Here is a 17888-nt window from a genome sequence, read left to right as displayed (position 1 = left end):
TTTTGTATTGTGGTTTACACGGTTTAATCTGCAGTTTTAAAGAAAAACCTCACCATTCCCACCGTGATCATCCCTAAATATTATTATCAAAACTCATAAAAAAATATTATATTTTTATTCTATAACTTGAGATGTGTGAATTTCAAAAAATATCAAATTGTTATTAAATTTATACAACAACATTTTTTCAATATATTAGTAACTAATTATAAATTAGTTACTTCATATTTTTCATATTCTTTTAATCCTTCATTCATGAGAGAAAAGATATTATTTATCTTATCCGATGATTTCGTATTTGTCTTGAAATAGAACACATTAGAGTTAAGAAGACTTAAACTAATATATTTCTTATTATCTATATTTTCTTATTTGAATTTAAAATAATTGGAACAAGAAAATACAATATACATGAATGATCGAAAATATAAAATTGAACTTCGAATTATCTCTTATTATATTTTAATATAAGATAATTTAATGCCATTTAAGAAACATATATTTATACGGGAAAATGTTTTTTTTTTGTCAAGATCTACATTCTAGTAGATGAGTTGTATCATAGATCCGCAACAGAGATTTCTTTCATCCATCAAAGTTTATCATCTAACCAAAAGATACGCAAGATATCTCCGGATGTTTAGATAATAAGATATCTCCGAATGTTTAGATATGTTTAGATAATAAGACTTTAAAGTCGGAATAAGAAAACTCATAAGTCTCTTTCCATGATCCTGAAAATCAAAACAAGCAAAGAGAAACATAAGAACGATAAGTAAAAAAATATATATTATGTGAAATTTTTTAATCCGATAATGACATATATGTCTTTACAAAAAACATGATATATTATTTAACAATAAGAATAATAAAATTTATGAAAAATATTAGAAAAATATGTAAAATTATAATGTCTAACCAAAGCGAGAACTTGGTGAGACACACGAATACTAAAATATTCATAATTCATATTAATCTTTTCTTGTTTAAACAAATAACATTAAAAAAGGATTATATATTTTTTGTCGGGAAAATAAACAAAATAATTAATCATACTCTTTATGATATAAAAATATGATACTAATATTTAACCTCCAAATTGTAAAATACTGACATTAATATTTAGATATATTAAAATAAATATTCCATAAGAAATAGATATAAATAAGCTCACTAATTATATTTATGATTTTTTTTATATGTATATATATATACAAAAATAAAGTTGGAGCTAACAAGTGGTAAATACAATTTAATATTATAAATAATTTTCAAATAAAATAATATAATATTATACGGGAAAATGTTTTTTTAAGTAGTATAAAGAAATCCGTTTCTGAGACGATCACGAGCACAACATGTAAACAAACAACGCGACTACAGAGGATAACTCCCCCAGTCCCCCTTTACCCCTCTTTCCATCATACATACATCAACAATGCGTCTACATACATACCTGACTACATCACTATGACTAAAAAGTCTTCACAATTTCATCTTGTTTGACCCCACCCTATATATAATCAGATATATCAGATAGTAAAAATTAAAAATTTTATACTTACAAAGTCAGTCCAGGTACATTTTCACTTTTTTTCATCTCAATGGACTCGAGAGGCGTCGCTAAACACCGTCGTTCGCCGTCGTCGGACCGCTTTCTCGACGTGTTTTCTCCGCCAAAGCAGTCATCTGACGTCATCTCCGGCGTCGGCGGTGAGCTGAATGAGGATGATGTTTTCTGGACCGGCGATTTCTCGCAGGCGAATCATCAGCGGTCTGTTTCCGGTGATCTGGACCGGAAAGTTCAGAGGCGTCAGGCGTTCGGTGAACCGGAACGGAACGGGATACTAGCGGCATTATCGGAGAACCGGAAGCCTAACCGTCCGGTTTTGTACCGGAAGCCGTCGATTGCGTCGAGTTCGAGGGTGATTCCGGCGATTCCGAAGCCGCCGCAGGAGCGAGACTACTCGCAGTCAATGCCGGCGAGGAAGTTTCAGCAGTCGGCGCCGGTGAATGTTCCGATGATGCAGATGAAGGCGAGGAATGAGCTTGCTGACGTTGACATTGATTTGGATGCGGAGGAGGAGATGTTGCCGCCGCATGAGCTCGTCGCGAGAGGATCGGGGAATGCGCCTGCAACGACGTCGTCTGTGCTTGAAGGCGTAGGGAGAACACTCAAAGGGAGAGATCTCAGGCTTGTTCGTAATGCTGTGTGGCGCCAAACAGGTTTTCTCGACTGAAGTGAAGTGAATTCTGCTCTGTTTTTGTTTCGACTCAGTACTACTTTCGTGAGCTCTTGACAGTCTCGAATATATATTAGCAGTATATTGTACTAAGGTGTAATGGAAAGTTGCAAACTCCTGTGGTGGAAGTTTTAGAATTGTGTATTAAGTAGCAAAAATCCTGTTGATGTCGATGGTCTAGTATATCGATATTTTCCCCAATCACATGCTTCGATAACATTTTATAATCGAACATTTTCTCACTTGCATGGTAAAGATTGTTATGGTCTTGAATTTGGAAGTGATGAATTTCCTATCATATCTCTGATTGCTGTTTTATTTTGGTAGCGGAGGCATTTGCTTTGATTAGTTTTTGTTTTTGTTGCACGGTAAAGATTGTTATGGTCTTGAATTTGGACGTAATGAATTTTCCTATCATATCTATCTAATTGCTGTTTTATTTTGGTAGCGGAAGCATTCGCTTTGATGTAGTTTTTGTTTTTGTTGGATGTATAAATTAAGGAACTGATATAATGCTACAATGGTACCAATATCTTGTTTTTCAAGGGCATTTAGCAAACTTCTATGTTAAGTGGCAACACACTCAATTTTACCTTCTTATACCGAACTGCTGTCTGTTGATACTTGATATTATGCAACTTTGTTGATTGTTGAGTGAACTGTCTCTATATGGGCATATATTTGGTCTCACCTACCAAGAGCACATTAGTCATGTCTTTGAGTCTATAGTTGCCTACTACTGTGTATTACACCCTGTACTTGTGGTCCAACAATCTGATGGTTACTTTCCCTACTTCAGTTGTAGTTATCAAATGACATATACCACAAATGTAAGCTGTTTCAATACCGCATTGCAGTTTGGTGGATGATAGCAAATAGAAACAACAGTCTATTTTATAGTTGCAGTGATCATATATAACCAGATTGAAGCTGTTTCAATGCAGCTTAGCGGATAAGAGCAAACAGAAACAACAGTGGCACAGTGAACTTCATATAATCAGGTAATTGTTGTTTTTCAGTTACTGGGAATAAGCGATTACTATAATAAATATTAGCAATGTGTTAAGTGGACAGTCATTACCTATCATACATTTGAAAAGGAAGTGATTGACTTTACTGTGTAAGCTTAAGCTTCTTTTGCTTGAAAAAGGCCAGTTGTCTAGTTCAAGAGTTTTTCTACTAATAGGGATGAAGCATGGTACATTGTAATTGACACGTTATGTATTTGTGATAAGTCCATTGTGGTGGTTTTGTAAGTGTAATGATCTGCTAAGTGGAGTCAAAGTTGCTTCCTTTTATAGTATTTTATGCTGAACTTGCCTGGAGAGACCCAAGTTATGAATTACACAGAAATTATATCTATTTTGGAACTGAAAGACTTATAGATTGTGGAGGCACGTCTATTTCGCTGCGTTGTATTCATAGCTGATAGCATCTCTGTTGACTGTTCTCATGCGTTTTTATTGCCTGAATGTTTGATCTGGCTTTCGGTGACAGTATTAACTGGTAGTGAAAGAAATCACAGTGAAGACCGAGAACTTATATCTTAGAGCGAGCTTGACCTTAAAATGTGAATTTTGGACCATTTTGTAGGCCTTAGAAGAGATCTCTTCCACGGTGATGATGAGTCATGACCAGCAGCATAGTCAGTTTAAGTAACTTAATCAGATGTAGCTTGGGGGGATGATGCAAATGTGTAGCTACCTTAGTAGTCACATTTGGGAGAAATGCTTTTAGTCTTGGTAGTTGGCACTTGATTAGCATCAACTATATAGTTAGTTCAGACTGGTTAGTAGCTGTCCAAACCATTGATCCTGGCCCTGAGATTTTAAAATAATAATCAGGGAAAGTTATGGTAAACATGAAAAACATGAGCTGGTCCCGCAGTTGTACATGATTCAGCCATTCAGGTATATCTATCTGGGTCTCTAACTTGTGTTCTATATTTACTTATATCTATATATATTTGTTTTCGCAAAGGGCAAACTATGAGAACCAATGTATACAAGTTGCAGTAAGTCGCAGTTGTGCATTTTAGTTTATGAAGTACATTTATATTCTCTTCCACAACTGTGGTGCATTTAACTGTTGAAATATATTTCTTAAGTAGAGTACTTGTTAACAAAGCGAGGATAAAGTTTAGTGAGTTTTGGATAAAGATAATCTCAACTAGTGATATGGTAAGAAATATTAACATTGAACCTTTTCTTATAGTTTAAACTTGATGGTGTTCATTTGTGCTACGTTTTTTGATCGATCAGAGTGTTTAACTTAATTAAATACCACGATTGACAAAGCTTACAGTCGGGGACTCTATGTTCCAGTTATCCAATTCGAAATACAATAAAATATACTTGTTTCTAGGCAGGTAAAAAAACGGAAATCTGAAATAATTAAAAAAATCATAATTTAACATTTCTTGGAATAATCAAAAGTAATTAGGTCATTAATTAAAAATAGTATGATAATATTTAATTTATTAAATTTATTATCTTAATTTTAGAAAATATGACACGATCAATCAAATTTAAAAAGTCAAATTCATAAAATATTCTTATAATAATTAATCGGTCAAAAATCATCAATTAATGATTAATTTAACGATTTTCAGAACTATATTTGCAATTAAAAAATCTCCTCATTAAAAAAAAAAATAGGTATAAAAAATTAAAAATATCCTCACTGATCAAGCCCAGTCACTAGTTTATGTTTCTCTTCAAAAGCCCAAAGAAACAAATAGTCCCCAACCCAAAACCCCAGATTCCTGTTCGGGTCAGAACTCAGATCCCAAGTTTATTAGCGGCGGTGACAGTGAAGCCGGCCAGGCTGTAATGCGGAGGAACATCATCAGCCGAGTGATTGTCATCGGAAACGGCGTCGCTGGAGCCGAAAATCAATGCATTGGTTTAATCAGAGCTCTAGGTTTTTCTCATCCTCATTCTTTTTATGTAAGTCACTTCTCTATTTTATTTCCACTCTCTTTTCATTTATAATTCGCTCTGATTTTAAAATAGTGTACCTGCTGTTATTTTCTTTTGCTGCAAAAATTATATGACTAAATTGTGTAACATATAAATTTGATGTGCTTTTTGATTATACGTTTGTTATATGCAGCGTGTTACGAGGCCGAGGGGAGGAATTAATGAAAGACTTCACTGGCTTTCTGTTCCTCTCCATAGGAAAATTGATCGCTTTTTAAGGCAAACAAGTGGACATGAATTATATCGGCTTGGTGCCATAGGGAATAGCCGGGTGTTACCATCGGCTGACAATGCAGGTCATTCTGAGGATTTAGGCGTATATAGGAAACTTTACAAGGAAGTGAAATAGCAAATACTAAAGCTTACATTGAATCTGTTGTGCAGGCTCCTCCTCTTTTTTAGAAGCTGATGCAAAGCAGATTGCAATTTCAGCTCGTGAAACACGTGAGAAGTATGGTTTTGTATCTTGTTTGAATTTGCATTTAAACAGTATGAAAAACTGAGAATTAGTTTAAGTAGACAGAGCTGCAGACCTTTCCCTCTTCAAACAGTATCCGACTTTCCTTTTAAGTCTATGTTTCTAAATTGCTGTCTGATGTGCTAGATAGAAAATATCAGCGCTGCTTCATTCATTGATAGTTGTACAAATTGTGCTTTTTTGTTGTGTTCTTATGTTTTGATTTTATTAAATTTGCATCTATTATTATTTGTAGTCAAGTCCATCAGTCATGGATAACATAATTAGTTCTGCATTGAAGCATTCCTTATTTATCTGATAATATCATCTCTTCATCTCTTCAGATTTTAGACTTTTTTAACCTTTTGTTTTTAGGTATGGACCATTATTGGTGGTTGCATCTGGCCGGGATACGATACCTGTTTCAAGTTCCATTAAACGGTTAGCTCCAGAACATGTTTTTGTTGTTCAGGTTTGAGGGTTGACTGTGTTTTTCTTTTTCATCTTTACTTATCAGCAAAACAGGATCAGAGTGGTTTCTTCCATTTGAAGTGCTTTAAATTTTAATCCTTAATAATAATAATAATAATAATAATAATAATATTATATTATTATGATTATGATGATGATGATGCATGCATCTGTTAACTTGCGATTCCATTATGTTCTGCTCAGTTGATTAATCGTGCAACCACTTTTCAAGTGTTCCATTCTCTTTTATAGTACCTAGCAATTAAATTTTGTAATTTTTTTCCTTCATTATTGTCGCAGATACAACATCCAAGATCAAATCTCAAAAGGTTTGATTTGGTTATTACTCCACGCCATGATTACTATCCATTGACTCCCCAAGCACAAGAGCAAGTTCCATGGTTTCTTCGTAGGTGGATAACTCCGCGGGAGCATCCTGGGAAGAATGTGGTGAGATTCTTTTTTTTTTCACTGTTTTTTTTTCTACTCCCCTTTCCTGCTACAAGTATGGCCCAGCAGTTGTGATATTTTTGATTCTTTGTTGAAGAAAGTAGAGTATAGCTCACCTATTTTAAATTCTAGATCCTCACTGTTGGAGCTCTACATCAAGCTGATTCAACTGCTTTGCAAAATGCAGCTTCTGCTTGGCATGATAAACTGGCACCACTGCTGAAACCCTTACTTGTGGTTAACATTGGAGGACCTACAAGTAAGTCTGCTACCGCTCACATTTACTCTCTTAAACTGAAATTAAGCTGCTTGCACATTTTGTTACCTAGCTAGAACAGGCTACTTTGTGGCATACTTATTGTCTTTTTCATATTCGGATATTATCCATTGCCAGCATGCTCTTCGAGGGAATACAGTTAGATGTTTTTTTTTGTTTTGTTGGTCATGTTATGTTTCCTATTAATATTCGTGAAATAAATGTTTTTGTCCCCAATTCTGGTGATTAGGGTCTAGGTTGGACCTAAAAGGTTAATACTCAAGCCTTCTGCCATCCCTCTTCCCCCTCCTTGAGTTTTTTTTTATGAGATATTCTCGATGGTACCACTGTACGATTGACTTTTTCCAATGATATCATCACATTTTTGCTTCAATCTGTAATAAATTTGTACATTTGGTTTTATTACATATAATACTCTTATTTTAAGTAAAATGTAATCGATTTGATTTCAGACTGCAAAACAAATTCTATATTTGAAATCTTTGCAAAAAAGCCACATGATTTAGACTTTTGAATCATGTAAACCTGAGTCAAGATGAGTGAGATATAAATGATCAAGGTTCGGTTATAAAGTTTGAATATATCTTACTCATTTTAACTCCGTTTACATGATTCAAAGGTCTACTTCATGTATTTTTTCAGAAAGATTTAAAATGTAAAATTTGTTTTACAATCTTAAAACAATTCTATTAAGTTTTACACTTTTACTTAACATGAGAGCATTATATGTGGAAAACCGAATGTACAGAGTTACCACAAATAGAAGCAAAAAATGTGATGGTAACATTGACAAAAACCAATTGTATAGTGGCGCCATAGGGAATATCCCTTGTTCAATTTATATGATGCTCAAGTACCTTTTTAATGTGATGCCCCGCTACCTTGTACATTCATGTTGTAGATTGAGTGTTATGAACATTTTTGGCAGGTCATTGTCAATATGGCACAGACCTTGCCAAGCAGTTGACAGCCTCACTAGCAAATATCCTTCCGAGTTGTGGAAGTGTGAGGATATCTTTCTCTAGAAGAACTCCAGCCAAGGTACAGATGCTCACTGCACTTTCATGGATCTATTATTTTACAGATTTTTAATTGATGAGAGATGTTTCTGACAGATATCTGATATTATACTGCGAGCATTTCATGATAATCCTAAGGTTCACATCTGGGATGGCAGTGGTATGATTGTTATCATAAATGAAGTCCTTGTTCATGTTATCATACTGAAAGTGTACAGACTAATGTATATATGTTTATATAACACAATTATGTTTAGACCCGAATCCACACATGGGGAATCTAGCTTGGGCAGATGCGTTTGTCATCACTGCTGATTCAGTCAGTATGTTAAGTGAGGCTTGTAGCACAGGGTATGTCTACTACAACTTAATGATTGTCAGTCTCATACTAGTTAATATGATATCCATGTTTCTCTTTTATCCTTTGCAACTAAGGATATCTATTTTACTGTTTTTATTATTCTGCAGGAAGCCTGTGTATGTAATTGGTTCAGAGAGATGTACATGGAAGTTTGCTGATTTCCAGAAATCCCTGTTTGAGCGAGGAGTGCTTCGACCTTTCACTGGCAAAGAAAATGTATGTCATCTGATCCCCAATTGTTGTAACATACAATTAACACCATACTAATTTCACCATGTTATTTTCATAGAAGTTAAAGCTACTCTTGTATCATATATTATGCAACTCCATTTTGTCATCATTGCAGGTTAGAGTATGCTTACTTATTATGTTATTATATCTGCTTCATGGATAGAAAGGAAACATATTTTTAAGTGCATAAATATATTAATGTTAATCATTTAGCAAAAAAAATAAAAATATTAATATTAATCAGGATCTCGTACTGGCGGAGGTATTAGTGTCTATACTAATGTTTGTCACAATGCCTGTTGTCACTGTTGCAAATATGAGTTGACTTTAAAAGCTGACATGATTAAAATGAATTGATTCATCATTCATTTGATATTCTACAAATACTCAAAGTATTGAATCATACGCGATGAACACACACAAACACACACATGTAAATGAACTTGACAAATCAGAGCATTTCATTTTCATGTTAGATGGTTGTTGAATCATGGAGTAGGGGTAGTGAAGTATTTTTCAAATGGTAGGAAGTACTTGTGGAGGAATTTAAAATCAAAAGCCCCTTCTTTGAAGTAACCAGGTGAAAGAAGATAGTTGACAAAGTACTAAAAGTTGCTTTAACTAAACAGAAAAGGATCCCAGAAATGTGCCTCTATTGTCAGTTTCCAACATCCAACATCCAATCTTATCAAAATAAAAAAAAAACATTCAACATCCAACAGCACCATTGAAACATATGTTTACTGTATGCTGATATTTAGTGATTGTCCAGGTTTCCGAAAGTTGGAGCTATGTTCCTTTAAGTGACACTGCAGATGCAGCAGTTCAGGTGATCAAGGCACTTGCAACACGTGGATGGAAATTAGTCATAGTAGCGCATGAAATGTTGTATTTCTCTGGCAATTGTACCATTCTTCCAGATGCTTCTACTGAGTTTTGTGTAGAAATTCTAGTTGTTGAATTGATCTATTGGAAATTAATTTACTCTACAAATTTTGAGCATCTATACTTGTGCACTTAGTAGTTAATGTTGTTATCACTTTCTTAGAGGGATGTAACATAACTGGTAACTAGCGTGGAAGCCCGTGCAAGGCACGGGCCTGTATATATATGGAAATAATTTTTTTATACAAACAAATATATTAGTATAATTTTATGATTGGAAATACATAAATTTATAATATTTTAAATGTATCTTATATGTTTGTAATATTTCATATCATTTTAAGGAAAATGAAATATATTTAGTTTGATTAGATATTGTAAAAATTTCATTCATTTTTAACCATAAAATCACATGATTATTTGTAATTATTAAAATATTATTTTAATTCTAAATGACATGAAACATATTTTTTTCAAATTAAACAATCGTGTATGATAAAGAGTATTTATTTTAACATAATCCCAAATTCCTCTATCATTTTATTTACATTATAATGTAAAATATTTTACTTAATTTTCCTATAAATTTTAGCACACTCTATAATTTTTTTTCCGAGTATGTCAATATATTATTACATGCAAAGTACTGATCATATAATTCTTTTATATATACAAATAAAGCACTGTTGTGAATGAATTCTTGGATCGGTCGATGTCCTTCTTAACGCAGAATGTAGGTAGGCATAAGATATATACAATCAGGACGGTATCAATGAGGGCGGGTTGGCCCTGGTTCCCCTCTAGAATCTTCCGTAAGAGTTTGAATTGATTTCATTTTGAGTATAAAAATTGATTATATAATCATTTTGTGCTCTTAAAAATCTCTCAAAAAATTTGTATTTATTCAATAGAGTTTATTTCGTTCCCCACAAACTAACAAATCTTGATGGTCTATTCATTATATATATAAAAATATCATGTAAATTTGGATTTTGTACATACAAATTCATGAATTGTCAATAAAATCTAAGATTGTCCGAATGTATCGTTGGCATAAAAAAAATTCTCACTTCCAAATTTTTTTTCTGGTTCCGTCATTATGACTATACTCGAGGACAGGGACGGTCCTTAATGAAGAGCAATAGGGTCCCAATATATAAAATTCACTTTATATATATATATATATATATATATATATATATAATGTGTGTATGTGTGAATTTACAAATATTTTCATGTTATATATATATATATAATATTCAAAAATGATTTTACACAAATTTTATTTTGGTAATGGATCTTTTTATGTAATATTTGTGAATGATGTAGAAACCGCTTCGACATTTAACTGGCAGTGGAATGGTTCAAGGTTAAGGACTTATGTTGTGTTTGGTTGGGGTGAATGATTCCGGAAGGAATGGAATGAAAAATGAACTATATTATGGACAATGGTTAAGAAATTTCATTCCTTCCTCCATTCCATTCCTTGCCTCATGTGCTAAATATCACACTTTCAATTTGAGATGAAATGCTCTATTCTCTCCTATCCTACATTTCTTCTCAAATCTCATCATAAAAATTTTGTGCTATAAATTAGTTTCAAGTATTTTTACTCATTTCATTCCATTCCCCAACCAAAAACTAACATTAAATTAAGATCAGAGATGAGGTGATATCCTTCTTAATGTATGTGCTCTTATACGTGTTCTCATGAATATGAAAGGGCTGGCCATGAAATGTAAATGACTATAATCACTAATCCGTTTAGTATGATATTTACTTCCCAATACTTTCAAATGCATGCAACAGGCCTCCTGGTTTCGAGTCTGCATAAAACCATAATATACGTGATGAAAAAAACCCTAAATAAATTACTTAATCTCACATAATTCGATCTTTAAATGTTTTTTATCCTTAATGAAAGTTTAAAGTCTCACTTTTATTCTTAAAATAAAATTAAGTTATCTAATTTTATTGTATATGCATCTTATCTTATGACAAGATAATTATGTAGAGGGGTAAACCGAAACGAATAGAGTATTATAATTAGAATCTAATGTAAAATAATTGTTGGATGTAGTAAATATTTTCACATTAAAATTATTCTTCTAACAATAATAATTCCAAGTGACAAATTTAATTACCAAAATCAGGCCAAGTTGTCTAAAGTACTCACTAATTCCATATGTTTCAACTTTTCTCAACATGGTATGTTATTACTTATCTTTACATAAAATGAGATCCGACAATCAGTATTTATACAATCAAATCCAAATACCCAAGCTCAAGTAGATTCCATTTGGACACCATCCACACCCAAATCAAATAAAAAAGAATCATGATGATCTCTGCTTGTATTAGTAGTATTCACATTTGAGGTCTGCTCGAGGGAAAGGTCAGCATACAACTCTTGTGAGAACTAAGTTGCAACTTCAGGTCACATTTGAAGATGCCATCATATTTAACACAAAAATTTGATAGCACTCTCCTTTATTTAGCAGAATACAAAAAAACACCGATTCTATTTTGTCATGACAAGAAACAACACTGCTGCAATTCTGTAATCAACTACACTAACAGAACAGGCATTCAAACCATATGCAATAGTTTTATGGATCCAACGGAATTAGCAGCAACCAGCATCTCAGATTGCTTTTGCGAACAAACAGCTGAAACAAAACGTCCGTCATCATCATCAGCCAAGCTGAACTTGTGAGAAGTGATCGGCATTGAAAAGGATCTATGATATGCAAACACCTGTAGAAAACAAATAGGATTAAACTCGTGCTCATTTCCTGACATTCAGCTCTTACAGATAGATGCTGAAGAGTACTGTAATCATGCAAATGTTATTATCAAAAGTATAATTCCTCACCAAATTAAGCTATTTTTGGTTGATTAGATACCAGACAGGGGCCATAATTATAAAACCAACCTATCTCAAATTTTGTCTATACATTCTCTACCATCAATGATCAATCTAACAAAAGGGACAAAACAATACAAGTTGGCTTTTCACTTACACGGCCAATCAACACATCGCAGTACAGAGATCAAAGTGATAGATATCTACATTTAAGTAATTTTCTTCTCATACACAAGCGGGAAATTACAATGGAGTTGGCAAAACTAAAGTTGTATATCAGCGAAAACTATTTGAAGATATTACACAACCTATTTTGTCTCTGAGCCACACATGATGTAAAGCTCTGATGTAGACACAATGCAAGTTAATTAAAAACAGTTGACGAAAAAAGAAGCAATATGACCCTTGCTTTTATTTAATAAGGAAGAGATTAGAAGCAGGAATCCAAACCTTTTCATTAGTATGTCCAGCAAGGGTTGAAATGCAACTTCCGCGCTTGTTGAGGTCCAAAATTTTTAGTTTACTGCCAGTAGATGCAGAATGACGCTTTATGAATATAATTTTTTTTTTTATAGCTAACAGCACTGGCATGGCCGCCTAACATACACCATGTTTATTCAGGATTTTGAAGATGCATGCAGTATGTATTGTAGTTTGCACCACCAAAGGCAAGCAAATTCTGGATTTCGAATGGAACTGAACGCAGCAGACAGGTGCAATAATCCCGATTGTCATTACACTGCTGTTCTGAAAAAAGAAACAAACCAAATGGATTTATTACATGTTATTAATATATAAATCTCCAAGTGTTAATATTTCAAAACAAAATATTAGATGAAAAAAGACAGAGAGCATACCTGATTGGTATCCCAGAGTTTCACACAGCGATCATCACCCCTGCTAGCTAATTTCGTAGAAACTTGTGAAAATTCTACAGACCAAGCCCTGTTACCGTGCTCAGTGTATCAGCTAACTTCTTTACCAGTCTCTGCATCCCATAACTAAAATGTGTATCAAAGTTATACTTATATTACACATTGGATGATGTTACCACTTAAAAGATGTTTTGTTTCTAGTTCAAGAAATTGCAGGCAAAAAATTTGGCATCACAATTCTGATCCAGTTATGACACCAAGTATGCGAAGATCAATGCACCAGGTGAATTATACCTATAATACAGACAAAGAATTCGGGTAAAAGATCTTGAAAGGTTGTTAAGCAAAATAACAACGCAGAATAACATAGCAAAGAAAACTATTTTCAACTACCAAAACACAAAAGCATCATCAATTAGTTGCTACTCTCAAAAGATTGTAGCAAGGGATATTAATTCTCAAAGGCACACACATAATTTACCATGACATTAATGAAGTAAAACTGGAGAACCCCAACTTATTTTCACAATGGTGAACCCATAATATGAATTCTAACAGATAGCTCAATTCCATAAACAAAAGTAACTATACCCTATTTAGGAAATGATAAATCTGTAACAGAAATCATTACACCAGCAAAGGTGAAGATTCAACATGTGTGGTATATAAAATCTTAGTTGTCTTATATACTTCTAATTTGAACTGCACCTTCTGTATCCGCAATAATCAAATAAGAGGGAAAAAAACATAGTATTCCAAAAACTTACTTGGTTTGTTATATCATATACTATTATAGCAGCTGCAGCTCCTCTATAGTACATTGGGGCTAAGCTATGATATCTCTCTTGACCAGCAGTGTCCCAAATTTCAAATTTTACAGTTGCGTCATTTACAGCCACTGTTTGTGAGAAGAAGGCAGCACCTATTGTGGATTCCGGGATGATCATTTAATCATCAAGATAAGAAGTAAAACAAAAAAGGGACATTTAAGACTGCATTATTTTGCTTATTATTATAAATATAACTATATAACAATCTATGCATGTAGACAAAGCTATTAGCATTCACCTAAAATTCGACAAATTGCCCTTTGACAAAAGGCAAAACCAGACTTGATTTTCCAGCACCAACATCCCCAAGAAGGACCTGAAAGATATTTCAAAAAAATTATTTCAGCTAATCATCAGAATGGGAGACCAATATGTTCTATGTAACAAAACAATGACCAGAAAACTGAAAGAGTAGAGACACATTTCCATATTCTAGACAAAAGAACTACTTTTCACTTTTCAGCACCACCAATACACATAAAAATTTGTGGCACTTGCATATTCTTGATAAAGTAGAAAGGTAACTGGCGATGTGAAGTTTAAGTAGGAGACACAATTGATGCTCTTGTTGACTATTTCCTCTACAAATCCTGTGCAAGGCACGGGCTTGTTTTTATATATATTAATATGCAATTAACATAATACATATTGGTTGGAACCGTGCAAGCTAGAGCCTGTGTGTATATACAATTAACATAATAGATTCTGGTCTGGAATCTGCTAACATACTCTTGAATGATACAAATCCTTTTATTTTCAGAGACTACAAATACATCTCAAAAGTAATATAAAGATTTTTCTCTAAATTAGTTCACATACAAACTGAGGTGAGAGTCATGCATATACACTGATATACTTGGTGCTTAATGTTGGATTAAAGGACCAAAATCGTCGTATATTCTTTGGAGATTCATATTGCATCATTAAATACATACTTGTCATGAGCAGAAGCATCAATGTAAAAGTCCTAGTAAAACATAACTTAGAGTTGTAAATTGAGCGGATATAATAAGATAAAAAAGAAGCCTCATCGGCACAATTATTATTATGTACTAACAAATTGATTTTTATCAAACTTAAGTGTCTTATGTGCACAGTCAGTTTGCATTCATATTTTTGTGGTTCATCCTTAAGAAGAAAATGGTATTCATACATAGAAAGTGGGCACTAATGATATTAGCTGAATTGGTTATAATGCTAATGAATAGAACTACTGAAGCCAGAGTTCCGGAAGTTACATCTGTTGATGCTGGAAACAACAACCAGATTCCTACAATTGCGAGAAAAAATTTTGTGCCTTATGGACCCGACATTCTTGGTTGAGTGCCAACCGGGAGATTCTCAAATGGCAGGGTTCCAACTGATTTCATATCTGAAACTTTCAGTCACAGGCCAATTGTAGATTTGTAGCTTGATAAGATTGATTATTTTATCTGCAGTCCAAAAGCGAAGTAATAGGAGTATTCAGCTAATTGTAGAATCGATGCATACATCATCAGAGATATTGTAATTATAATGCTCTCTAAATTCACCGATTTCATACAGAATATTAACTTCAGTTCACAATGAATTCCAATATAAAATAACAAGACCAATTGCATGGGTGATGTTAACTTTTGTCTGACGACAATAGAACTCCCATCTAAGAATTTGATGTTGGTTCATCTCCATTAACACGGAGGTAACGAGTCAATATCTGAGAAATCATACCTGGGTCCCGACGAGCAGCATTTCTCGCTTCACCGCCCTGCGCTCCTCTGCAACCTCTTGTATCAGACACAGCTCCGGCCTGCCACGTTTTTTGGGGGAACCATCCCTTATGAAGGTGTGCCGCATAATCCCAGTTGATATACACACCAAAACTGCATCCATTTACCCTAAAACCTAAATCAGGTGGGAAAAAAAACCGAGAGAGTAGAGGCAAGCCACCACAAAACATAAATCGCAGGCGAGGCAGAATATGTGAGATAAATCAAAAAGGCAGCCGTACAGTATATACAGAGATAAGAAGAAAACGAAGAGCCAAGGGAGAAACTGTCAGAGACAAAAAGAAAATAAAGGACCGAGGGCATTGTTGAAATTGTGTGTAAAACAAAGGGTATATTTGTCATTTCACGAGTATTTTTCTTGCTCTTTTTGCCCCTAGTCCCCTTTTAATATATAGAAAGTAGATTATCTAATTGCTTTGTTCATCGTCTCAAAATCATGAAAACTTAATAAACAGAAAACCTTAAGTGGCACGATTTTATTTTCCTATGTAGTGGATTAGAGGGAATAATCGTCGTTGACTTGTTAGTTCAAGTCTCACGCCTTAAATATATATATGAACAGGTATATTAGCATAATAAATCTTTGTTAGTGGAAGTTAATCTGGCCAACCAAATGCTAGTATCTGCCCCATTATAAATTCTTAGACTTTCTCTTGAAGGTCTTTTTGATGACTTTCTCTTGAAGGATTTTTTTTTATGGCAACAACTCCACTTGTTATTCTAAGTTAGGAAGTTCCTCTGATCATTAACCAACTCTCCTTGAGCTCTGGTATTTAAGATTCCACCTTGAAGCATGTTAACTCACAAGTTTCAACGAAGAAAAACTGCAAACCCTTTCTCAGACACACACACACACACACACACACAACTGTATAACATGGAGAAAGATAATCAAAGTACAACAGCAGACATTTTCAATTTAAGCAGCGAAGAGAAGAACGAGAGAGCTGCTAGTGATTCAACCAGGAATGTGGAAGATATTAGGGATTCAACCAGCAGAAGAGAACGAAATGGGAAAGTGCCTGGTGCAGCAATCCCAGTTGCAAGGGAATCTACTGCAATCGACATTGAACTATCAAGCAGAGAAGAGAAAGGAAAGGCACCTCTCTTGGTACCTCCATTCTTAACAAGAGCAAAGAAAGGTAAATCTCCTCACATGGCAGCTTCAGTATTCGCAGCCCCTAGCAGCAGAAGCCCAAGTAAGGCAGAAAAGCCGGGAAACAAGAGAGGTATTGCCATATTTGATCTGGTCCTCAGGCTAGGTGCCCTCATATCTGCTTTATCCGCAACAATCACTATGGGAACCACTGATCAGACTCTTCCGTTCTTCACTCAGTTCCTTCAGTTCCAGGCCAGCTATGATGATCTCCCTGCCTTCACGTAAGCCTAAATATACTAAACATCTCAAAAACACTTACCGGAGTTAGTAATACAGTCTGTTTTTTTCTATCTTGTTATACATTGTGAATCTACATTTCTTGCAGGTTTTTTGTAATTGGTAACGCAGTAGTTAGCGTCTACCTGGCCCTGTCCGTGCCCTTCTCCATCGTCTGTATCATGCGTCCACACGCAGCCAGACCAAGGCTCCTTCTGATAATATGCGACACAGTAAGAACATGCACCACATTATTGTCTCTTTGTAAAATTACTCTACTGATTAACTGATCGAATGAAACAACAGGTGATGGTTACGCTGACTATTGCAGCAGCGGCAGCAGCAACAGCAATAGTTTACTTGGCTCACAACGGCAATTCGAACGCGAACTGGCTCCCCATCTGTCAGCAGTTCAATGATTTCTGCCAGCGTGTTAGTGGAGCTGTGGTGGCATCCTTCATTGCTGCGCTTTTCCTCGTCTTCATGATTGTGTTTTCTGGTTTCGCTCTTTGACAACACCAGCTTTTGTGTTGATTTAGCTTGTTTTTATGATTACACTTTTACAAAGATTCAATTGCATTTGTTGGTGTTTCTGGGGACTCGAATTATTGCTTTAATCTCATTTTGTTTCTGTTGTCGAGGAGAACGAAGAGATTTTTAGTCGATTGTATATTTGCTTTGTTTGCAACATGTTTTCCAGATATTATAATTCGATATTCTTTCTTCGAAATTTCAGGTAATTTCTTTTTAGAGATATACTTTTTGTATGACTCATGCACTGCGCATACTTTCACTTGT

At 34.3% G+C, this 17888-nt stretch overlaps 4 protein-coding genes across 5 annotated transcripts; 3 read left to right on the top strand and 1 right to left on the bottom strand.

Moving 5' to 3' along the window:
• Positions 1 to 1540: 1540 nt before the first annotated feature.
• On the top strand, positions 1541 to 2516 carry LOC108219023 (protein S40-7). Its single transcript, XM_017392255.2, has one exon. The coding sequence runs from the start codon at positions 1605 to 1607 to the stop codon at positions 2238 to 2240; it is 636 nt and encodes a 211-aa protein (XP_017247744.1). The 5' UTR covers positions 1541 to 1604; the 3' UTR covers positions 2241 to 2516.
• Positions 2517 to 4921: 2405 nt separating this feature from the next.
• On the top strand, positions 4922 to 9553 carry LOC108216491 (mitochondrial fission protein ELM1). Its single transcript, XM_017389262.2, has 11 exons — positions 4922 to 5191; positions 5358 to 5520; positions 5609 to 5675; positions 6057 to 6153; positions 6453 to 6602; positions 6735 to 6861; positions 7808 to 7920; positions 7995 to 8058; positions 8156 to 8249; positions 8367 to 8475; positions 9263 to 9553. The coding sequence occupies exons 1-11, from the start codon at positions 5075 to 5077 to the stop codon at positions 9509 to 9511; spliced, it is 1350 nt and encodes a 449-aa protein (XP_017244751.1). The 5' UTR covers positions 4922 to 5074; the 3' UTR covers positions 9512 to 9553.
• A 2282-nt stretch (positions 9554 to 11835) lies between these two features.
• On the bottom strand, positions 11836 to 15991 carry LOC108216286 (uncharacterized). Of its 2 annotated transcripts, XR_001806063.2 has the most exons (7): positions 15657 to 15982; positions 15185 to 15379; positions 14185 to 14262; positions 13884 to 14038; positions 13099 to 13410; positions 12692 to 12988; positions 11836 to 12132 (listed from the first exon to the last, which is right to left on the bottom strand). XR_001806063.2 is itself a non-coding variant. In XM_064091000.1 (6 exons), exons 1-4 carry the CDS (start codon positions 15883 to 15885, stop codon positions 13405 to 13407), a joined length of 468 nt encoding a protein of 155 aa, XP_063947070.1. In that variant the 5' UTR covers positions 15886 to 15991; the 3' UTR covers positions 11836 to 12132; positions 12692 to 12988; positions 13099 to 13404. The 2 variants fall into 2 exon arrangements, 1 of the variants encoding a protein (XP_063947070.1); XM_064091000.1 differs by lacking the exon at positions 15185 to 15379 and having other exon boundaries at positions 15657 to 15991.
• Positions 15992 to 16334: 343 nt separating this feature from the next.
• LOC108218148 (casparian strip membrane protein 2) lies at positions 16335 to 17862 on the top strand. Its single transcript, XM_017391066.2, has 3 exons — positions 16335 to 17095; positions 17200 to 17323; positions 17397 to 17862. The coding sequence occupies exons 1-3, from the start codon at positions 16509 to 16511 to the stop codon at positions 17601 to 17603; spliced, it is 918 nt and encodes a 305-aa protein (XP_017246555.1). The 5' UTR covers positions 16335 to 16508; the 3' UTR covers positions 17604 to 17862.
• Positions 17863 to 17888: the final 26 nt, after the last annotated feature.

The sequence above is a fragment of the Daucus carota genome, chromosome 4 (genome assembly GCF_001625215.2).
Source record: "Daucus carota subsp. sativus chromosome 4, DH1 v3.0, whole genome shotgun sequence".
In the NCBI taxonomy this organism is placed as follows: Eukaryota; Viridiplantae; Streptophyta; class Magnoliopsida; order Apiales; family Apiaceae; genus Daucus; species Daucus carota.
Note: the sequence above shows the minus strand (reverse complement) of the source record. Positions and strands in the feature narration are given on the sequence as shown.